The sequence below is a fragment of the Cyclospora cayetanensis genome, unplaced genomic scaffold (assembly GCF_002999335.1).
Source record: "Cyclospora cayetanensis isolate NF1_C8 unplaced genomic scaffold, CcayRef3 CcayRef3_contig_89, whole genome shotgun sequence".
NCBI classification, from domain to species: domain Eukaryota; phylum Apicomplexa; class Conoidasida; order Eucoccidiorida; family Eimeriidae; genus Cyclospora; species Cyclospora cayetanensis.
Genome location: NW_020312762.1, coordinates 1 through 16,399, shown reverse-complemented (window position 1 = coordinate 16,399; position 16,399 = coordinate 1). Strand labels below are relative to the sequence as shown.

At 47.9% G+C, this 16,399-nt stretch overlaps 2 protein-coding genes across 2 annotated transcripts; one reads left to right on the top strand and one right to left on the bottom strand.

Moving 5' to 3' along the window:
• Positions 1–2,829: 2,829 nt before the first annotated feature.
• LOC34621684 (ribosomal RNA large subunit methyltransferase Cfr) lies at positions 2,830–6,468 on the top strand. The gene is made up of 10 exons (XM_026335985.1): positions 2,830–3,147; positions 3,245–3,366; positions 3,685–3,812; positions 4,072–4,223; positions 4,980–5,085; positions 5,362–5,469; positions 5,682–5,740; positions 5,874–5,911; positions 6,203–6,252; positions 6,416–6,468. Exons 1-10 carry the CDS (start codon positions 2,830–2,832, stop codon positions 6,466–6,468), a joined length of 1,134 nt encoding a protein of 377 aa, XP_026191770.1.
• A 755-nt stretch (positions 6,469–7,223) lies between these two features.
• Positions 7,224–12,546, bottom strand: LOC34621683. The gene is made up of 14 exons (XM_026335984.1): positions 12,462–12,546; positions 12,118–12,193; positions 11,828–11,977; positions 11,553–11,622; positions 11,192–11,266; positions 10,368–10,500; positions 10,180–10,250; positions 9,597–9,844; positions 9,220–9,336; positions 8,881–8,990; positions 8,509–8,711; positions 8,112–8,187; positions 7,646–7,716; positions 7,224–7,415 (listed from the first exon to the last, which is right to left on the bottom strand). The coding sequence occupies exons 1-14, from the start codon at positions 12,544–12,546 to the stop codon at positions 7,224–7,226; spliced, it is 1,677 nt and encodes a 558-aa protein (XP_026191769.1).
• Positions 12,547–16,399: the final 3,853 nt, after the last annotated feature.

Sequence of the window (16,399 nt, the reverse complement as noted above, 5' to 3'; positions counted from 1 at the left end):
TTACCTGTTTAGGTGCAGCATGACCTGCCATGGAATGCACGTGTCCCTAGACAACTTGGTAATACGCTAGCTACAAGAGCTAAGTGGTCGCCAACGCTGAACACAGCTTCTGGATGGGTTCAAATAGATTAAAAACACGAGCTAGTTGTGAAATGAGCACGCAAAGGCGTACATGGTATACAAACTAATCATTTGTGCCATTGCAGACCTCAAGAGAAAACTTGCACTGCATAATTGAACTGAATGAAGAACAGTTGCAAGTGGACGCAGGTATTATGAAGAGTGGAATTTCATCAAGCACGCCTTGAAGTGCAGAATAATCTTCTACATAGAGTGCAATGTCAATGTTCCAGACCCCCCACATACCACCGCGTGCCACACGAACAGTCATTATCCCTGCTTGAGGGGAATCTTCCCCTTTGCTATATTCGAATATAGGCACAACCTAAGGCTCAAATACGCTGCGGCTGCTCTATTAATCAACGAATTTGCACTTTCAAGCCTTGGAGATAAGGGAAGCGCTGTGTTGGTCGTGTGATATCGCGAAGTCTGAAACCATTGAGCAGCCGGGTGAAGGCATCGGGATGCCTTTTGTGATTCTCCCACAAACGAAATCACATTTTAACCAGGGATCTGAGTTTCGCTCCGATTTTTCGATATTTTTAATATTCAGCTATCCAAACACCTTTCGTGTCCTTCCCGCATTTCGCTCTGATATTATGACTTATTTACACACTGCAATCGCCCTCCTTTGCATAGATGTAAGTTTTGCAAATTTTGCTTTCTCGTCTAAGGATCCTTTCAACAATAACGCAAATGGGTTTGATGGAATTTTTGTCTATGAGGAGAATGGATCCGTGCCAGCTTTACCAATTCAACAGCTTGTTTCTCCCTCGATGATCGAACACATTTTTGTTGGGTCAGCCTTGCTGGCGGCCCTCCTCTGGTTCGGGCTTAAAGCACTTGGCACAAAGACAATCAAGGTTGATCCTGAGGTACTTGCAATATCAACTATCTGGGTCCGGGTTATGCTGGATGTAGCTACGCTCCCCCCTTCATGGTCACGAAACCGCAACCCTGGTTCTTACTTCATCTGAGTGCTGCTTTCTCTATCTGCTGTTCGATTTTTTGCAGGAAGCTGGTCAAAAGCTTGCCTATGAGCTTGCTCATCTGACTCGTACGCAAATCGCTGAATGCCCCCACCAATCCGAATAATTTAAGTCCCCTCATCCTCAATATGTATGTGTATATCTTTGCGTGGAAAAGCTGTTTAGTAGGCACTGTTTTTGTGTATGTTTATGGTGCCTACAGAAAAGCTTACACTGGATACAGGGAATTACATAGCCCTAGTGGAATTTTCCTGTGATGTACGACCCGGCCCGCACTGCGTGCTGTCAAGGCATGCAAGCTCAACTGCTGTTTGCTGCCCTGCGTCTCATGGCACCAAGTAGCAATGTGGTGTGCATTTCTTGTTGCAGCCGTTATTTGTCAAGAAGATGAAGGCGTCTGATGACAAACTCACGCTAGCCACGCAATTCCGCGTTCCCCTTCAAGAATTCACGAATTTTTTCTCGGGTCGGTGGATTTTTTAGTGCATCATGTCTTTGTTACGTGGCTTGCAACACTTGCTGACATAACTGTCCCTGTTTTATATGCGACCTATGCCCTTTTCATGTGTATCGGTTTTCAGGTGACAGAATGTATACTTACCCCCTTTACACCGATTTCGGTTTTGTTCACGTAAGGGCTGTTGTCAAATTTATGAACCCTGTTGCGAATAGAGTAAGTTTGAGCTCCAATGCGTCTGATAACACTGCATCTGATCAAGAGGGCCGCTGAAGCCGGATGAAGCCCAAGACGACTGATATTTTCCCATTCGTTGAAATTGGGAGTGTGCCAATTGGCATAATGACTGTACACACGGTTGTTCATGTACGCAGACACCATGGAAATGCAAATCGCATTCCTGTGCAGTTCATTAGTGCAATGAGTGTACGATCCCCCTGCAATATACATGCAGGCATGCATGATTCTACTGGCCTGTATTTTAGTGTGGAGTAGTAACATGATAAAGCTGTACCCCTGGTTGGGATCATTTATTACTCGCATGGCTCTGCAGGGACGAGCCACGACATTTCGAACATTCAGACTTGTCGCGAATATATCCTTACTTTGGCAGTTAATCAGTCTGTAGTCGGTACTGCACGTGGCTAGAAAGTAAATAGGAACACGCGCACCTACCTTAGTGTAGTGGAGGCATTGTTGGCAATTTTGAGTTGCCTAAAAGAGGAACTGTGTAAGTATTGACACACGCTAGCAGAACTGGTGGATTATGGTGCCACTCAACACGAGGGCTAGGCATATTTGCAATACAAGTGCCACGTAAATTCATGAAGCGCAGCGACTTATAAATTGTTCACTGCTAGACTGCGTGGTGGCTTTCAGTGATTCTTGTTAGGTAACGCCTGCATTCAGAGATGGGTCCGCGGTGGTAATGGCAAAAGGTAAATGAAAGGTAACTGTTTGATTCCAAGGTTTCTGGATCCCCCACCAACAAATACCTTTGAAAAATGAACTGAAGGAATGTAATTATAGCTTATAATGCCGGGACGCAGGTCGCTTGCATCACTACTGTGGCGTACGACGCTGAACCCGTGGGGAGAGCTGACGAATCTGCAATGAACTGATCGTTCTTTGACAGAGAGCCTTTGGGGCGTAGTTTATATACTGAATAAGCCTTTTGGCGATGCTTTGCTTTCACAGTTCCCGGGAATATCATCTCGAAACCAGCTCGATGGTGGGTAGTACGACCCTTTTGGCGTATTTTCTATGGAGTGCTCTGGACGCTTCCGTCTTCTTAAGGCCGCCTTGCTAAGGGCTGGAGCCCCAAATTATCGGCTAAATCAGCTTTTTCAGCAGGTGTATAGAAGGAAAGTCACTGCAGTAGCCGACCTTAAGGTCCTTGGGATTCAGGCACAAAGCACAATCGAGAGGGAGTTTGGCTCAGATTTGCTAACACTAAAATGTGCCTCCATATCTGAGGCCCCGAGGGCCACAAAGGTGCTTTTTGAGTGCAAAGATGGAGTCAGAATTGAAGCAGTGGCCCTCAAGTTCTCCACTCATACCTCTCTGTGCATTTCGTCACAGGTGGGATGTAGCCCCCATCCATTGTATACGCAGTAGACGCCACCCCGAATAGCCTCCCGCATGCCAACTCTCTTCCACGGATTATTAATGACTGAAGACACAATTAGTACACCCAGTCAGGATTAGTGCAGAGTGGGCAGGTACTCGAGTTAGTTGCTGTAAATATTTGCGGGTTATTGAACAAAAACTGCCAGAAAATGAGGCTGCAACAGGACCGATGTGCCTCGGCTAGATGCTCTTTCCATCGCAGCTCCTGTGTTGAATGTTCAGGCTGGATGCTCTTTCAATTGCAGCTTTTGTGCTACTGGTAAGCGCCGCGATACACACACAAAAGTTTTTTGCAATTCGTCCACGCTGCTTAAAATTCTGGGCAGGCAAGTCTAAAATGGTAAAAACAGGTTTTTTTGTAAGTTGATCACTTCAAGTGGCTACGACTTGATTGGGCTCTGCATAAATCAGACTACTAATCTACGTAAAGTCCGTAGGTCTGCAGTTTCTTTAGCTTGTACAGCGTCTCTTGAATTTGCTCTCCACCAGTAACTTGTGCATGTGTTGTCTTGCAGGAAAAATTGGCTTTAAGCGACAGTTGACTGTCGATGAAATCACTGACCAGGTGCTGTACTTTCAATCTAAAGGTGTGCACCCAGGTTCAATTTCTTTCATGGGTAAGCAAGCCTGCTAACAGCTGGAGCTCCATAGACAGTTCAATGACAGACAAGCTCTCATCAATATATGGATGATATATGGGATTTCGGTCAGTGGGATGAAGGAGGCCCGGCTGTGAAAATTGTTTAGGGAGTTCGAATCCCCTTTCGGTTATCTTGTAACACATTCGTCCCAGCTGAAATCGCAACATTCAGAATAGAGCACATCGTGAGACCCCCAAATTAAGCTTCCGGAGCTGTTTGCTAGCCGTTATCGCAGGCATGGGAGAACCCCTGATGAACCCCCGCGTATTCGATGCCATCAAGTTGCTAGCGGACCCTCGGGCTTTTGGTATTTCAGCACGGCGTCTGAGTATCTCTACCTCGGGGGTTCTGCCTGGAATTAAGAAATTGAACGAGGAGCACCCACAGGTCTGATGTCTGTGCATGATCTGCGCACACATACGAATGCACAGGGCAGCATCTCACACGCATTTATGTGCACGTGGAGCTGAAAGCCATTTAGCCAGTTGGCTTAGAGTAAAGAAGGGTATGACCGAAAAGGCGATCGTTTCGTTTTGATGGATCTGGGGTTGCAATTACACATGGATGCATCAATCGTAGGCAAATGGTTTAAACGAGCTCTCCGATTCACTGCTAGAGCTTACTATTTGATTGATAGTAGTAAGGGCTTGACTTTACGGTACACTGTTTGCTTTTGCATTGGGCTTCGGCAACGGTTTCTTTTCTTCCAGTTGTAGGAGTTAAATGATACGGTTTGCTTCTTTGGTTCCCTCACTGTACACACCTAGTGACTGTGCCGTCTAACTGATGAATGCTTCATCTCTTAGGTTAATTTGGCGTTTTCCCTGCATTCCCCCTTCACCGAAGAGCGCAATATCCTGGTACGTTTGCACTGTGCATTGTGATAATTAGCATTGCATTACTTGGTTGATCAGGTGATGCAAGTCTACTATATGTTTACACTGCATTGGCTGGATTCTGCGGGATTTGATTAATAGCGAACCGAGAATTCCTTTCTGGAGAGAGGGGCTGTAGCGTGCGATTTCCAAGCTGGATATTTTTGGCACGAAACAATTGAAGGCCAATACACAGTTTTCACGAACTGTTTATTACCAGATCAGAGGCATGCCTAGAGCTGCCCGTTCAGCTGTTTGGATTGTGCAGGTCCCAGCAAATCGCATGTATCCTTTCCCCGAGGTTCTCGATCTCCTCGATGAACGAATTGCGTTAACAGGGCGTCGTGTCTGGATTGCCTACTTGTTGCTTGAAGGTAAATGCCCAGCACTTGGATGGACTGGCGTACGGGCGGAACATATATGGATTGGGCACCGATGTAGTCGATGAGCGTGCTAGTGTAACATAGACAGCGCGACTCGAGCATATCTGATAGCGAAGTGAGCCTTTTATAACGGAAGGCACCCTGGCACCATCTTTGTGATAGGTATAGACTCTTTAATTGCTCTGCATCATGCCTTGAGTTGGTACAGCTGATTCTGGTAAACTTTGAGTGTACTAGTTTTGTTCTGCTTTGTATGCTGGGGTTCAGGCCAGAACGACTCCGCTGAACATGCAAAAGCCCTTGCAGCACTTCTACGGGAGCGCAGAATAGAAACGAGACATTTGTACCATATATCTCTGATAGCATACAATGAGGGTCTGGCATCGACGAATAGCCTCTGGTGGAACTTCTGCTGCACCGTTGCTAGCACGACAGTGTTTTCTTGCCGCGCAACCAGATGTTCCCACTGCAGCCTAGTGTTGAAAGGGGATACTCCCGATTCGCTTTATCAACAAGAATGCGCGCTCCAGCATCCTGAGATGACCAGCTGATAGTATGATCAAATGATGTCTTTTGAATGGATGCAGCAAAAGGTGTATCACCCTCCTTGCGGCGCGCTGAGAACAAACGACTTGAGCTGTTCGAGGTACGCGCAAGCTACGCCATTCCAGGCAAACAATGGATGCTGCATGAAAAATAATGGCTTCCCCTCAGCTTGACACCTGATCAGCCTGTTTTCAAAGTATTCAGTGGCACGCACTGTACTGATATTTTTGCAGGAAATACTTGACAACTCCTCCATCTCGCATTCCCGCAGGTGATCAGTTGACAAAGAAGCGGTTCGCGGCTGTTTATACTACGCTGTCTGATTACTTCATACGAAACTTATGGCATAGACGATACCGTGCATGCAGCTCATAATTCCACTGCCCTTTCAAGCTATTGCTGCATGGTGCATTGTATGGACATGTATTAGATATATATTGTGCAAATAGGCAATGTTCGGATAAAACAGTGGGTCTAGTAGGGAAACCCGTGCCACGCACCTTCCACCGCTATGTAACAATGGGCCTCAAAACAAATTCCATGCCATGCGCTTGCTTTACAGGCACTATTTTGGAAGGGAGATCGATGCTGCATGCGGTCAGCAGTTTGCCGGTGAGCGAGGGAAGTTGGCAGATGGCACGTAGCGCTTTGTGTGCTGACGGGCTACGCCAAGCTGCACGTGCTATCCGCTGCTTAGATTCCCTTGACCTTGTTAAATACAATGTTGTTCAAGGCAAGGCTTATTGACAGTGTTGCCTCGTTAATTAATTCGCAGCATACGACCCCGATAACAAGCGCCTCACTCATGATATGTCGGCGACTTCGTAATGTCAGCTAGCTCAATTCGTGCATTTGGCATCCCTTGATCTGGTGGAACGGTCGATTGCTTGCTAAGAAGACGGAAGTTCCTGGTTTCAGGGCCGCTCCACTGGCATGCGAGGTCGACGTGCCTAGAATGCCTTCAGCTTGTCGATGCGTCAGCTTCATGGGTTAATCGTCAAATAAGGAAGGCTGCTGAATATTGGCTGTTCCGCGGTCTACAACGTGCATACGTTCTTCCCTTTGCCCCTTTAACTGCCATAATTAATGCCATGTGTTGTGTGGCTTGAAAGAAGTATACATGTTCTTCTAAAGCCGCTGCCGGCACTTCTGTAGGAAAATCACATTGGAGCCTTTTGATCGCTGGGCTCTGAATCGCGTGCGTTTGGGAGCGCATATCGGCGTGCCATTGCACGAGCATTCGTGAGAGCAGGTGAGCACCCTAGCAATACGTAGCCTGCTGGCGAACGACCCCAAAACAAATAAACAAAGTCAAGCACCAAATGTCTGTTGTTGCATGCAAGAGATTTGATGTTTGCAGTCATTTAGACCTCAGAGTCCATGAAGAATACCATGTTAAAAGACGTTTTTCTGCTGCAGCCTGCTTAGCATGTAGTGGTAAACGCAAAGTACAAGTGAATTTGCAAAGGCAATGGCTACATATTCGCCTTGCCGTCGATCTAAAACTCAGATACTCCTTTTGGACGTTTCTAGACAATAGGAGGGAGCAAGGTTAATAATGGCGGAGAGTATAGCGTACCCCATCACATCACTGCGCAGCTGGACTCATCCTTTTCCTTCTTGGGATTGGCTGGCCTGGTTTGTGCCCCCATGCCCGCGGGAGTCAGGGACTTGTCAAGATACAGTTCCTCAGCCAGGGGCTGCCCGAAGCCAAGTAGCCCAGCAGCTCCGCGTACCCAATCCGAAGCCTGCAGCGTCCAGCGGTCTTGTGCGTCCTGGGGAAGCAGAGCACACCGTAGAAAAACGTCGGCTGGTAGAGTACCAACGATGATAGGAGTGAAACGGTTCGCATTTTTATGGTTCTTACTATACTCTTCGCCCCGTGCAGCGTTACATCGATTCAGGCAAGCATATTCTCTCGCGCGCTTTGGCGAAAACAAAGACCTGCTCTAAGAACGAGTGTGACACCCATGGCCCTCCGCCGCTGTGCCTTTCTTAGCCTCACTACCAAGTCCCTAAAAAGGGGTCGATCTACGGCATTCATGGTGAGCATACGGCCCAGTAACGCCGCAAGTTCTGCAACAAAAACAGGCAGGATACCTCGGAATCTCGCTATTATTACAAGACAGACCAAGTCCCACACTCCCACCACGGCACACACGCATCTGGAAACACATTTCGAACAGAGATGCCGGCTACTTAGAAAATCATGGTAATCTACAGAAAATTAGAGACACAGCACTATCTGAGGGCCACGTATGGCCTATTGGATAACAGTGCCTCAGAGGTGCCTGGGAGGAAATGTTAAACAAAGAATGGAACGGATTTTGGCAATAGAGTGTCTCACTGTCCAGTTGCATGCAAAGGCGTGCTCCTCGATATACAGTAATACGAGGCGATTCATGATGCTCAAAATGTAAGTGTGAAGTCCTTTGTTAAGTGCTTTTTAAGAAACTTAAGATTTGCCATACCTGGCGCTGCAGGCGAGTTGGTGTTTTGAAGTTTCTCCAAGGCAGCCATTAACTTTTTTGGTTTGTCCCGATATGTCTGCAATAACAGCATGCACAGAATAGTTGTGTACCAGCAAACGGCTGCAATTGGATCGACAGCAAGTTTAAAGCTTGCCAAACGTGCTTTCTAATACCTTGGTCCACAGAATGCGATGCATAAAATGCCATTGGAGACAACAACACTGGCAACTAAAGCCTACAAAGTTTCCAAGAGAAAAGAAACACAACTCGAATAGGAACTGCTTGTTCACTCCTGGTCATGTAAACCACTCTAATAATCCACAATGGGAGCAGTTTAATGTACATATCACGCATAGGGGAGGAGCACCAGCGCCCGCAGGGCGAGCGATATTCTCACCACAACATTCTGAAGCGTTGCAAGTTGCAAGAACACAAGCCCCAGACAAAAAACGTCGTGCTTGTGTGGAGAAAGGGTCTTTGTGTAAACTGCTGCCCGCTGGATCCGCCGATCAGCCAGTGCGGTGTAATACTCAGGTGAGCAGTAGGCAGGCACAGCGCCTAAGCCTTTGGCCACTTGTACAAGCCAGCGCTTGAATTCACCTAAATATCCCATGCACCCAAGTGTAGTCTCCAAAAAGGACATGACAAATATTCGGGCCACGCACCATTCAGGCACCATCACCGGAGCCCATATGCCAGAAGTGCCTTGCTGGATACTGAGAACGGCAAGGGATTCCGTAATTAGGATACAAGAAAAGGAATTAGTTACTTGGAGGGAGAAAATCGCCAATGAGAAGACGAAAACCGTCGTCCGAAACAAAAATATTGTTCGGATGGATGTTCCCATGGTAAACTCCGTGGTGTTCGAGAAAAGCTAAACTGAAAGCACCCCAAGGGAACACCGAATCAACATCACGCCAGCAAGACTTCAGCCCAAGCGGATAACCACTATAGTAAGGCAATAGATAACAGAACATAAAACGGCTCCAAATATATTTCAGAGTACATACAAAAGGCTTATCCAACTGCTTTGGAAAGCGTGTACCGGCCGATAGCTGCTAAGCAGTCGCGCCCTCCCCAGGGGCTGTTCGAGGGAAAGTTTTATTACCACAGTATAAGGGTTTTCGCATTCGCCAGTAGTAGATCCGCCTTGTACGCGTACGTGTTCTTCTTGCCCGCAAGAGCCTTTATAACCGCTCCGACACTGCCATTCTGCATTAAAGGCCTGAGTATTGACCAGTAACCGCATACAGCCGTGTATAACAGTCTGCCCAGCACAAGCCTACGTACTCATCAGGTTGCAGTGCAGCACGCAAACGCTTTTAATAATTAGGGTGACTAGCAGGCAGAGCGAAAGACCGCGGGCTGTTGTTGCGCCAATATGCTCGCAGATATCGCATGCATAACCAACGTCTGCATCTGAGTGCCTGGGGCGCTGGCCACATGCGAAACAGGTACCCCCGATGTGCTACTTGAAAGCCTCACGTGATAATTGCCGCTTCTGAGAAGCTCTTCAAACTGACATGGGCGTGGCTGACAGTAGCGGTGTGAACCACCGGTAGCAGCCCGACTTGCTCAAAATTGAACTTCCCCTTTTCCACTATGTACCGCCAGCAAAAACGCATAAAGACCTCCACTTCCTTGACCAAGGTCTTGGCCCCTTCATGGTCAAATGCAGCGTCGCTGTACTGAAAAACCCGTCCATCGGCTGCCACTGCGGCTCCTGGGTCCACCTGAGCAGCTCACGCTTAAAGCAACATCTTGTTCACATTACAATGCAAACGAGCAGGATCCGTTGATGTCCAAGACAGTCGGCCACACTCAGGCAGATAGATTCCATTAGATGAGTACAAATCAACATTATACCCTCTAGAGACCAGGCTGTACAGCGAACTTGTATCGCAGCTTTTCTGTGGAAGATATTGCCTACAGTTGCGTCTGGCTTCTAGTTGTTCCCTAGACCATTGAGTCAATTAGATCACCAAACACTTACAAAAATTCAATCACCTCATCTGGAAGGAATGTAAGAGGTGAGATTTGGACAGAACTTAGGAGCACAGAAGCTTACAACTTTGGCACAGAAAAATGTTGGAACATCTCGCTCGATTGGAGCCACCTTCGGAGCTGCTACCTTCTTCCCTGCGACCAAGTTCAACCCCGAATTATAAAAGTGCTATTCATGTCTATCCAAGCTGGGCAGGCATGTTGGTATCTGAAACTACAATACGCATGCAGTGTGGGATACGATATAATTACCTTTCTTGGCGGCCTTTTTTGCTGCTTTTTCGAGCCGTTCTTTTTCTGCCGCTGCAAGGGCACGTGCCTCCAAATGGGCCTGGACTAGTAACTCGTGGTTGAAGTCCTCCCAGGGCTTATCCAATCGTCTAAGCTGCGCATATGGAAACGGTATATCCCTTATGAAACAACCTGTTTCATTCAGCGACAGCAGTCCACTAACATGTCGATGGTACACGCTCACGCAAAGGCACTACTTGTCTACGCGATGGAGCACTCACATGTTCCTACAATGGCGATCCGCCAGATTCAAGCAGCGAATACAATAACATGCAGCTCTAGGCTTAGTTAGATACTGACAAACAGCCGTGCGTTTGTTGGGCTCATCGCTATGCACGGACAACTTGTTTTCTACAGCACGGCGCACAAAAAATCGCAAGAAATATTTTTAAAACATTGGAATGTGCGAACACAGGAACATTTGACCCAGCAAACCAAACGTCGAAGAGTTTGGGAAGTGCATTCACTCGGTTGCAAAAGCAATCCTGATTTTGACACAGACACGTCCCCATGCAGGCCACTCAAAAAGCACATAACGTATAGAATGGTGGTATGTGCGACATTCTGCTGTAACTACGCGCCATATGGTTTTTCTATGATGCTGTTTGCTTTAGAAATGACTATAAAGCAATAGAATACACGCATGAAGCGCACAATTTCTGCTTTCCGTCCGTTCAAGGACAACTGTGTCGACCACGACAATACGGAAACGCCGATACCGAAGAAGCGGCGGCAGAGGCATGCCACGCAAACGAAGAAGCCATACGCGGGAAAAAGGAACGTACTGCAATGGGCAGTTCCCGGCGCTCCCACGTGAAGTTCAAACTGCTAGACTCCAGCTGTTCGAGCTTCTCTCGGACCTGTAGGTATATCCATGGAGACAGGGAGACAAATCGAGTTATGTTCAGAGTCTCCTGCTGTTTGTCTGCTCTATTTCTTTTTAGAAAAGCACCGGAAAAGGGGAGCAAAACGCAGCCTGCTACCTCGCGGTTAAGCACACGTCCAAAAACCAATGTCCTGATTAGACCAGCGACATTTTCTTCTGGCGAGAATATTCATCATGAAGTGGCACCATGGCCAGCAGGTATGTACATCTTGAAAAACAAGACCCTCGAGTGCATATACAAGTGGCAAGACGCGTCTCACTTCGTCCAGTTGATCTTCAATATCAGTCTTGAGCTGTTGTCGCTCCTCTAGCAGCACCTCCGGGTCCTCTCTAAGCAAATATACATTGCAGCAGAGTACTCGCTCAGAAATCCAAAGAGCCAATGTGTCGACTTAATTTCATCAAGACTGTTCTGCTCCACGCGCGTATGTAAAACGGCAGAGCAAGCTGGATTGCTCTAACAGTCAGCAACTACACACACGTCCCTTTGAACGTCAACGACTTCCGTGTAGGACATAGCTTCGTGGCGCATCACCGGTCGTGTGGATTAAATCGCTCTGCGTAGTCCATTTCATCTTCATAATTATCACCGTCTTCAAAGGCCTCATCTTGTTCTTCTTCTAATTCCTGTGCTGCTTGGTCGATACCAATATCTAGACGAGCAAGGGCTTCTTCCAGCTTGGCCCTGTAGCAATGCTATGGCACATACATGACTCTTGTAGCATAGCAGACCCTAATGTATGCATAACTGCAAGTACGTTTGTTACCAGCTGCCGGCTCCGGAAGACCGCACCTGCAAGACCACTGTAAGCCAAGCATTCTTACTTGTGCTTCTCAAGTTCTTCCGTTTGTGCAATTACATCATTCTTGACGAGCCAAGTCCCACCATGGGCGGCGCTCCCTGCAATAAATAGCGGCATTCGCATAGCCAGAGCCGTCCCGACTGGACATAAACCCACATAGCATGAGCTCCTCGATTACACCTTCTTAATTCATCAGTAAGGAATGTTGAGTTGGACTAAATAAGCTGAAACGACAACGTGGCTTTACTGTTTGGTCCGTAGGGGTTGCACGTATGCCTGCAGGGTGAGATTCTTTGACTGGCCTGCCGTTGAAGACAGAATTCATAGTTTGGTGGCTCTGCAGGGGATTAGCGTGAAAGTCCGCACCTGGCATGCGCTGTATTGCGACGAACCCCGGGGGCCAAGAGATACTCTCCCCAAGCAACCCAAAGTTAGACACCGGCAGACTCATGCTGAAGTACCCGGAATATGCCACCTCCTAAGTACGCATATAGCATTTACCCGCAATAGAGGCCCTGGAGTACAGCTACCACTCTCATCAGCGTGCAGTTGCATTGCGGGGTAAAAAGCGCGGTGCAAACTACGGGACGACGGCGGCGGATCGCAGGGAAAAAACGACAATGCCCTACAAACGGCTACACAAAAGGCAGTGGGAGAGAGCGAAAAACCCAGAGATAGTTTATCAGGGGACTGGAAATGGGGGGAGGCACAGTTTGATAGGAATCGACGCGGAGGCCTCGCGATCAGGTGCGCGTGCACCCAAGGGTCCGTATGGACCCTGGGAAGTTGTCTCCGTATCTTCAGAGCGAATATACTGCTCTAAATGGGATATAAACGGGATGTCTGTGCCGGTTCAACAGGTAAAGGAAGAAGCAACGGGGCAGCAGCCGTGACCAATAAACAGGCCGGACTGCCGACCTTTCATCTCGCAGTGAGGGAGAATGCCCGGGTTGGAGTCTGGAAAATCGGCGTAAAAATCAGCAAAGTATTTGGAGTTGTTTGTTCCTGGAGGCAAGAAGACCGCTCATGCTCCGCTAATGGGTGGCACGGCCCCGACCGAGGCTGTTTCAGTGCTTCTGCCGCAGGCCATTGGTCTGCCCCTTTGGCCCAGAGAGCAAAGTAAGTATTAACTAGCAGCTTCAGGCTTTATAAACATAGCTAGGGGCTTAATGTGTACATTTCTAGTAAGCTGAATTGGTCTAGTTCCTTGGAGTGCCCTGGTACTCGCAAATATCCTCACGAAGCTTCCTCCCGTTGGGGGTGGACTATCCAGGCTTGTTCAGCTTTTATTACACAGACTGTGGGTGAGGGGTATAACACAGACGTCGGTAGCGTGGGTCATCATGGTGACGAATGGTCAGCCAGTTGCAGGGTATTATGAGTGGTGAGGGGCTGCGGAATCTGCACTTTCTTTTCCTCTATAAAAGGTGCATTCAAAGAGCACTAGGGCCGAGCATTGCGCATCAAGCTCATCGCTTATGCTGGTTTTGTGGCACATTATGGACAAGCGAGGCCTGTTTTTAGGTGCACATGCTCCCCGTTTGCGCGTTCGTCTGGACTCGCAGTTTTGTATGCCTCCCTTCTCGCTGCCACTTCTCTTGACAAGCAGTGTACGAGCCACTCTGATTTACAGCTCCCCGCTTAAAACCCTCCCTATTTTTATAATAGCTTACTTTCGAGGCTTTCATGTGCTACCCCGGGTGCCCTGTTGAGGCCTCAGTTTCGCATAGGAAATCCGACAAATATATTGGCAGGGAGCAACGCCTCCTGCCGGTTCCTGCAAGTTACCACGGTTAGAAAAGATGAATCAGTGCTTCTTACGGAAGCTTGTTTGGCTTTCTTGAGTTGCACACGCTCATGCATCGTTGCGTTTTACTCCGTTCAGGCAAAGCCATGAGCCGACCTGCAGCTTTTGAAAGCACGAGTTCCCTATGTTCTGCGTGCCTCGCATGCTGTCTCTCTGTCTGATAATCTGTGCACTCCTACAGAGCTCTCTCTATAGTTAGCAGCAGGGAATATGGATAGTCGAGCAGGTTATAGGGTGGCTTAGAAAATACCCCAGAGGGATCAGATGCACTCTGCGCGGGGGTAACTGCAAATCGTAAAAAACGAGCCCTGGCGATCGCTGCATGAAGCCAAAACGCACCGGAAGCTAAACGGCAAAACCATTATTTCTCGGAAATGGTGCTGTATCGGCAGTTTTACCTCAACGTTTGGTGTGTGTAGTCGTATACATGTTTAAGGAATCGCTCAAACGCAACTTGAATGCCCAGGGCAGTTGTGAGATAATTCCCACTCGGAGCTCAGCAGGATAATTTCTCGACTACCCATTCGTAATGAACCATGAGTCTTTGTACTCATATGGCCCTGAGTGAATTTCAAACAGATACCTGTAGCTTGTTTCAGAGGGGTCAGGCGCTAGGGATAGAATCACTGAAACACTTGCGCGGTTGCCGCATAGCATATGCGAAAGGCCTGCCATTACTTCGCTCTTCATAAGTACGTTCTCTGTCATGGTGCTGAAGAAGCTTTTTGAGAGTGCCTTATAAAAGCATTGGGAGAAATTAGTGTTGCAGCGGCTGTCTAGAGGGAATAGCTGCACTTTATCACTTTCTACTACTTTACGTATATCACACGATTAAAAATGTTGACGAATTGGCTGTCTGTTCATACTCCTAATCTGTTGCAGAATAGTGATAACTCAAAACCAGATCAATGTTGTGTGCATGTCCACTAGATGCGACATGCAACTCTCTGAACATGCTTGGAGTGCGTAGAGGCTGCTGCTACATGCACTCCAGCTGTCTCTTTCCCCTATTGTCTGGAACGCTGAGAGCGCCGCTGGATCTCTTTTGGAAAACACTCAAGAGCTTACTATTGAGTTTGTATTGAGTGTAGTTTTACGAGTGTCCCTAAGGAGAGCTTGTAGGCAGCATTACTCCCTAGAAGCACTTCTTGCGATACTTCCTGATCATGCCTTACTTGCAAAGACTGCATGCACTGCCTCTGCCCAGCGCCTCACCACGAACAGGTAATCTTAGCAGCAGCACACCCAGCACCGTGGAAATTCGCGGCCAAAACGCAATGTAACCGTAAGAATGGATCGTCTTTTCATTAGAGCCGTCTCCTTCCTTTCCCTAAACCCACATTGGCAACGCCTTGTATGATGAAGGAGAGTTGAGGTGCAGGTAGTTGCATCCTGCGTGCAGTCCAGGCGTCGGCACGATAGTTGTGCAGAATCATCATGCGTGCACGCATTATTACAATATCCTTGTAGTGCGGAGCCATCCACTGATTGGTAAACCGTACAATCAATTATTTGAAAACTCTTTATGTGTAAACACTGTTTGGAGCTGACTGCTTTGTGTAGCTTAGCTTGTATTCAACCTCGAAGAGCGGCTGTAGGCCAACAATCTAGAGACCGAGACATACAACTTGAAAATATGACGTGTATTCGCTCTAGGGGGAGAAGAAACTGTTCAAAAATGTCAGCATCATGTTCCAGTGAATAAGTGCCGATCCTCACCTGCAGAATTAAATGCTGCCATAGTACGCTCGTAGCCAAAAACGCAGTTACTTCTGCAAAGATATTCCGATCCATTATTACCTTTTGTGTAAAAAGCAGTTGGCGTATGGGTATGCACCAATGTGAATCCGTACTTGCAATTTGATGCAGGGCAGCTCGGTGGTGGGCAGACCAGCTGATGTGGGGTCGCCCCCCTTTAAAAAGCAGATCCGAACTTCGTGAAATCAATGCGGAGCCCGATTTGTTGCTCGCAATTTGTGTTGAAATGGACCTTTTCCGTGCTCTGTTGCTTTCCCATTTGCCTGCAGCATACGGGTCCATGAGGCGCCTAGGAGCCCCAGAGGAGTAGGGACTTCTCCTGCCAAGGATAGCATATTCTGTCTGCGGGCTCAATGCGTATATGTCTTCATAGTTTCTCGCTGTGTATTCGCTCGTTTCTTCTCACATCACAGCTCATAAGCTAGCGCGCAGCGCTGGTAGGGCCCCTACTGTCCCTAGGGGATCTCGCAGCAACACACTTTCAGCGTCTCCATTAGCATTTCCAAGAGCCTAGTGACCAGTTGGCTACATGTTTTCCTGTAGACCGCATGAAGGCCCTGAGGTCGCCAGAAAGGCCTTCTTGATAGCTTTTCCACGCCCCTCAGACACGAGTAGCCACGCCATTCGGTCAAGACCATTATGGATTCACCGACAAGCTGCTGGAATCTGCAGGCTGCTACCACTGTAACAAGCTCATCTCCTGAACTAACGAGGGAGTGCGAAGACAAAGGTCTAGCCG

Excerpts from the sequence above, each read along its gene's own strand:
- LOC34621684 (XM_026335985.1), top strand. The coding sequence starts at position 2,830 with ATGGAGTGCTCTGGACGCTTCCGTCTTCTTAAGGCCGCCTTGCTAAGG. Across the intron at positions 5,741-5,873 it reads AACGACTTGAGCTGTTCGAG|GAAATACTTGACAACTCCTC; the intron begins GTACGCGCAAGC and ends ATATTTTTGCAG. Across the intron at positions 5,912-6,202 it reads TCCATCTCGCATTCCCGCAG|GCACTATTTTGGAAGGGAGA; the intron begins GTGATCAGTTGA and ends CTTGCTTTACAG.
- LOC34621683 (XM_026335984.1), bottom strand. The coding sequence starts at position 12,546 with ATGAGTCTGCCGGTGTCTAACTTTGGGTTGCTTGGGGAGAGTATCTCT. Across the intron at positions 8,991-9,219 it reads GCGAAAACCCTTATACTGTG|TTTAGCTTTTCTCGAACACC; the intron begins GTAATAAAACTT and ends GGGTGCTTTCAG. Across the intron at positions 7,416-7,645 it reads CCCTTTTTAGGGACTTGGTA|GACGCACAAGACCGCTGGAC; the intron begins GTGAGGCTAAGA and ends CTGCTTCCCCAG.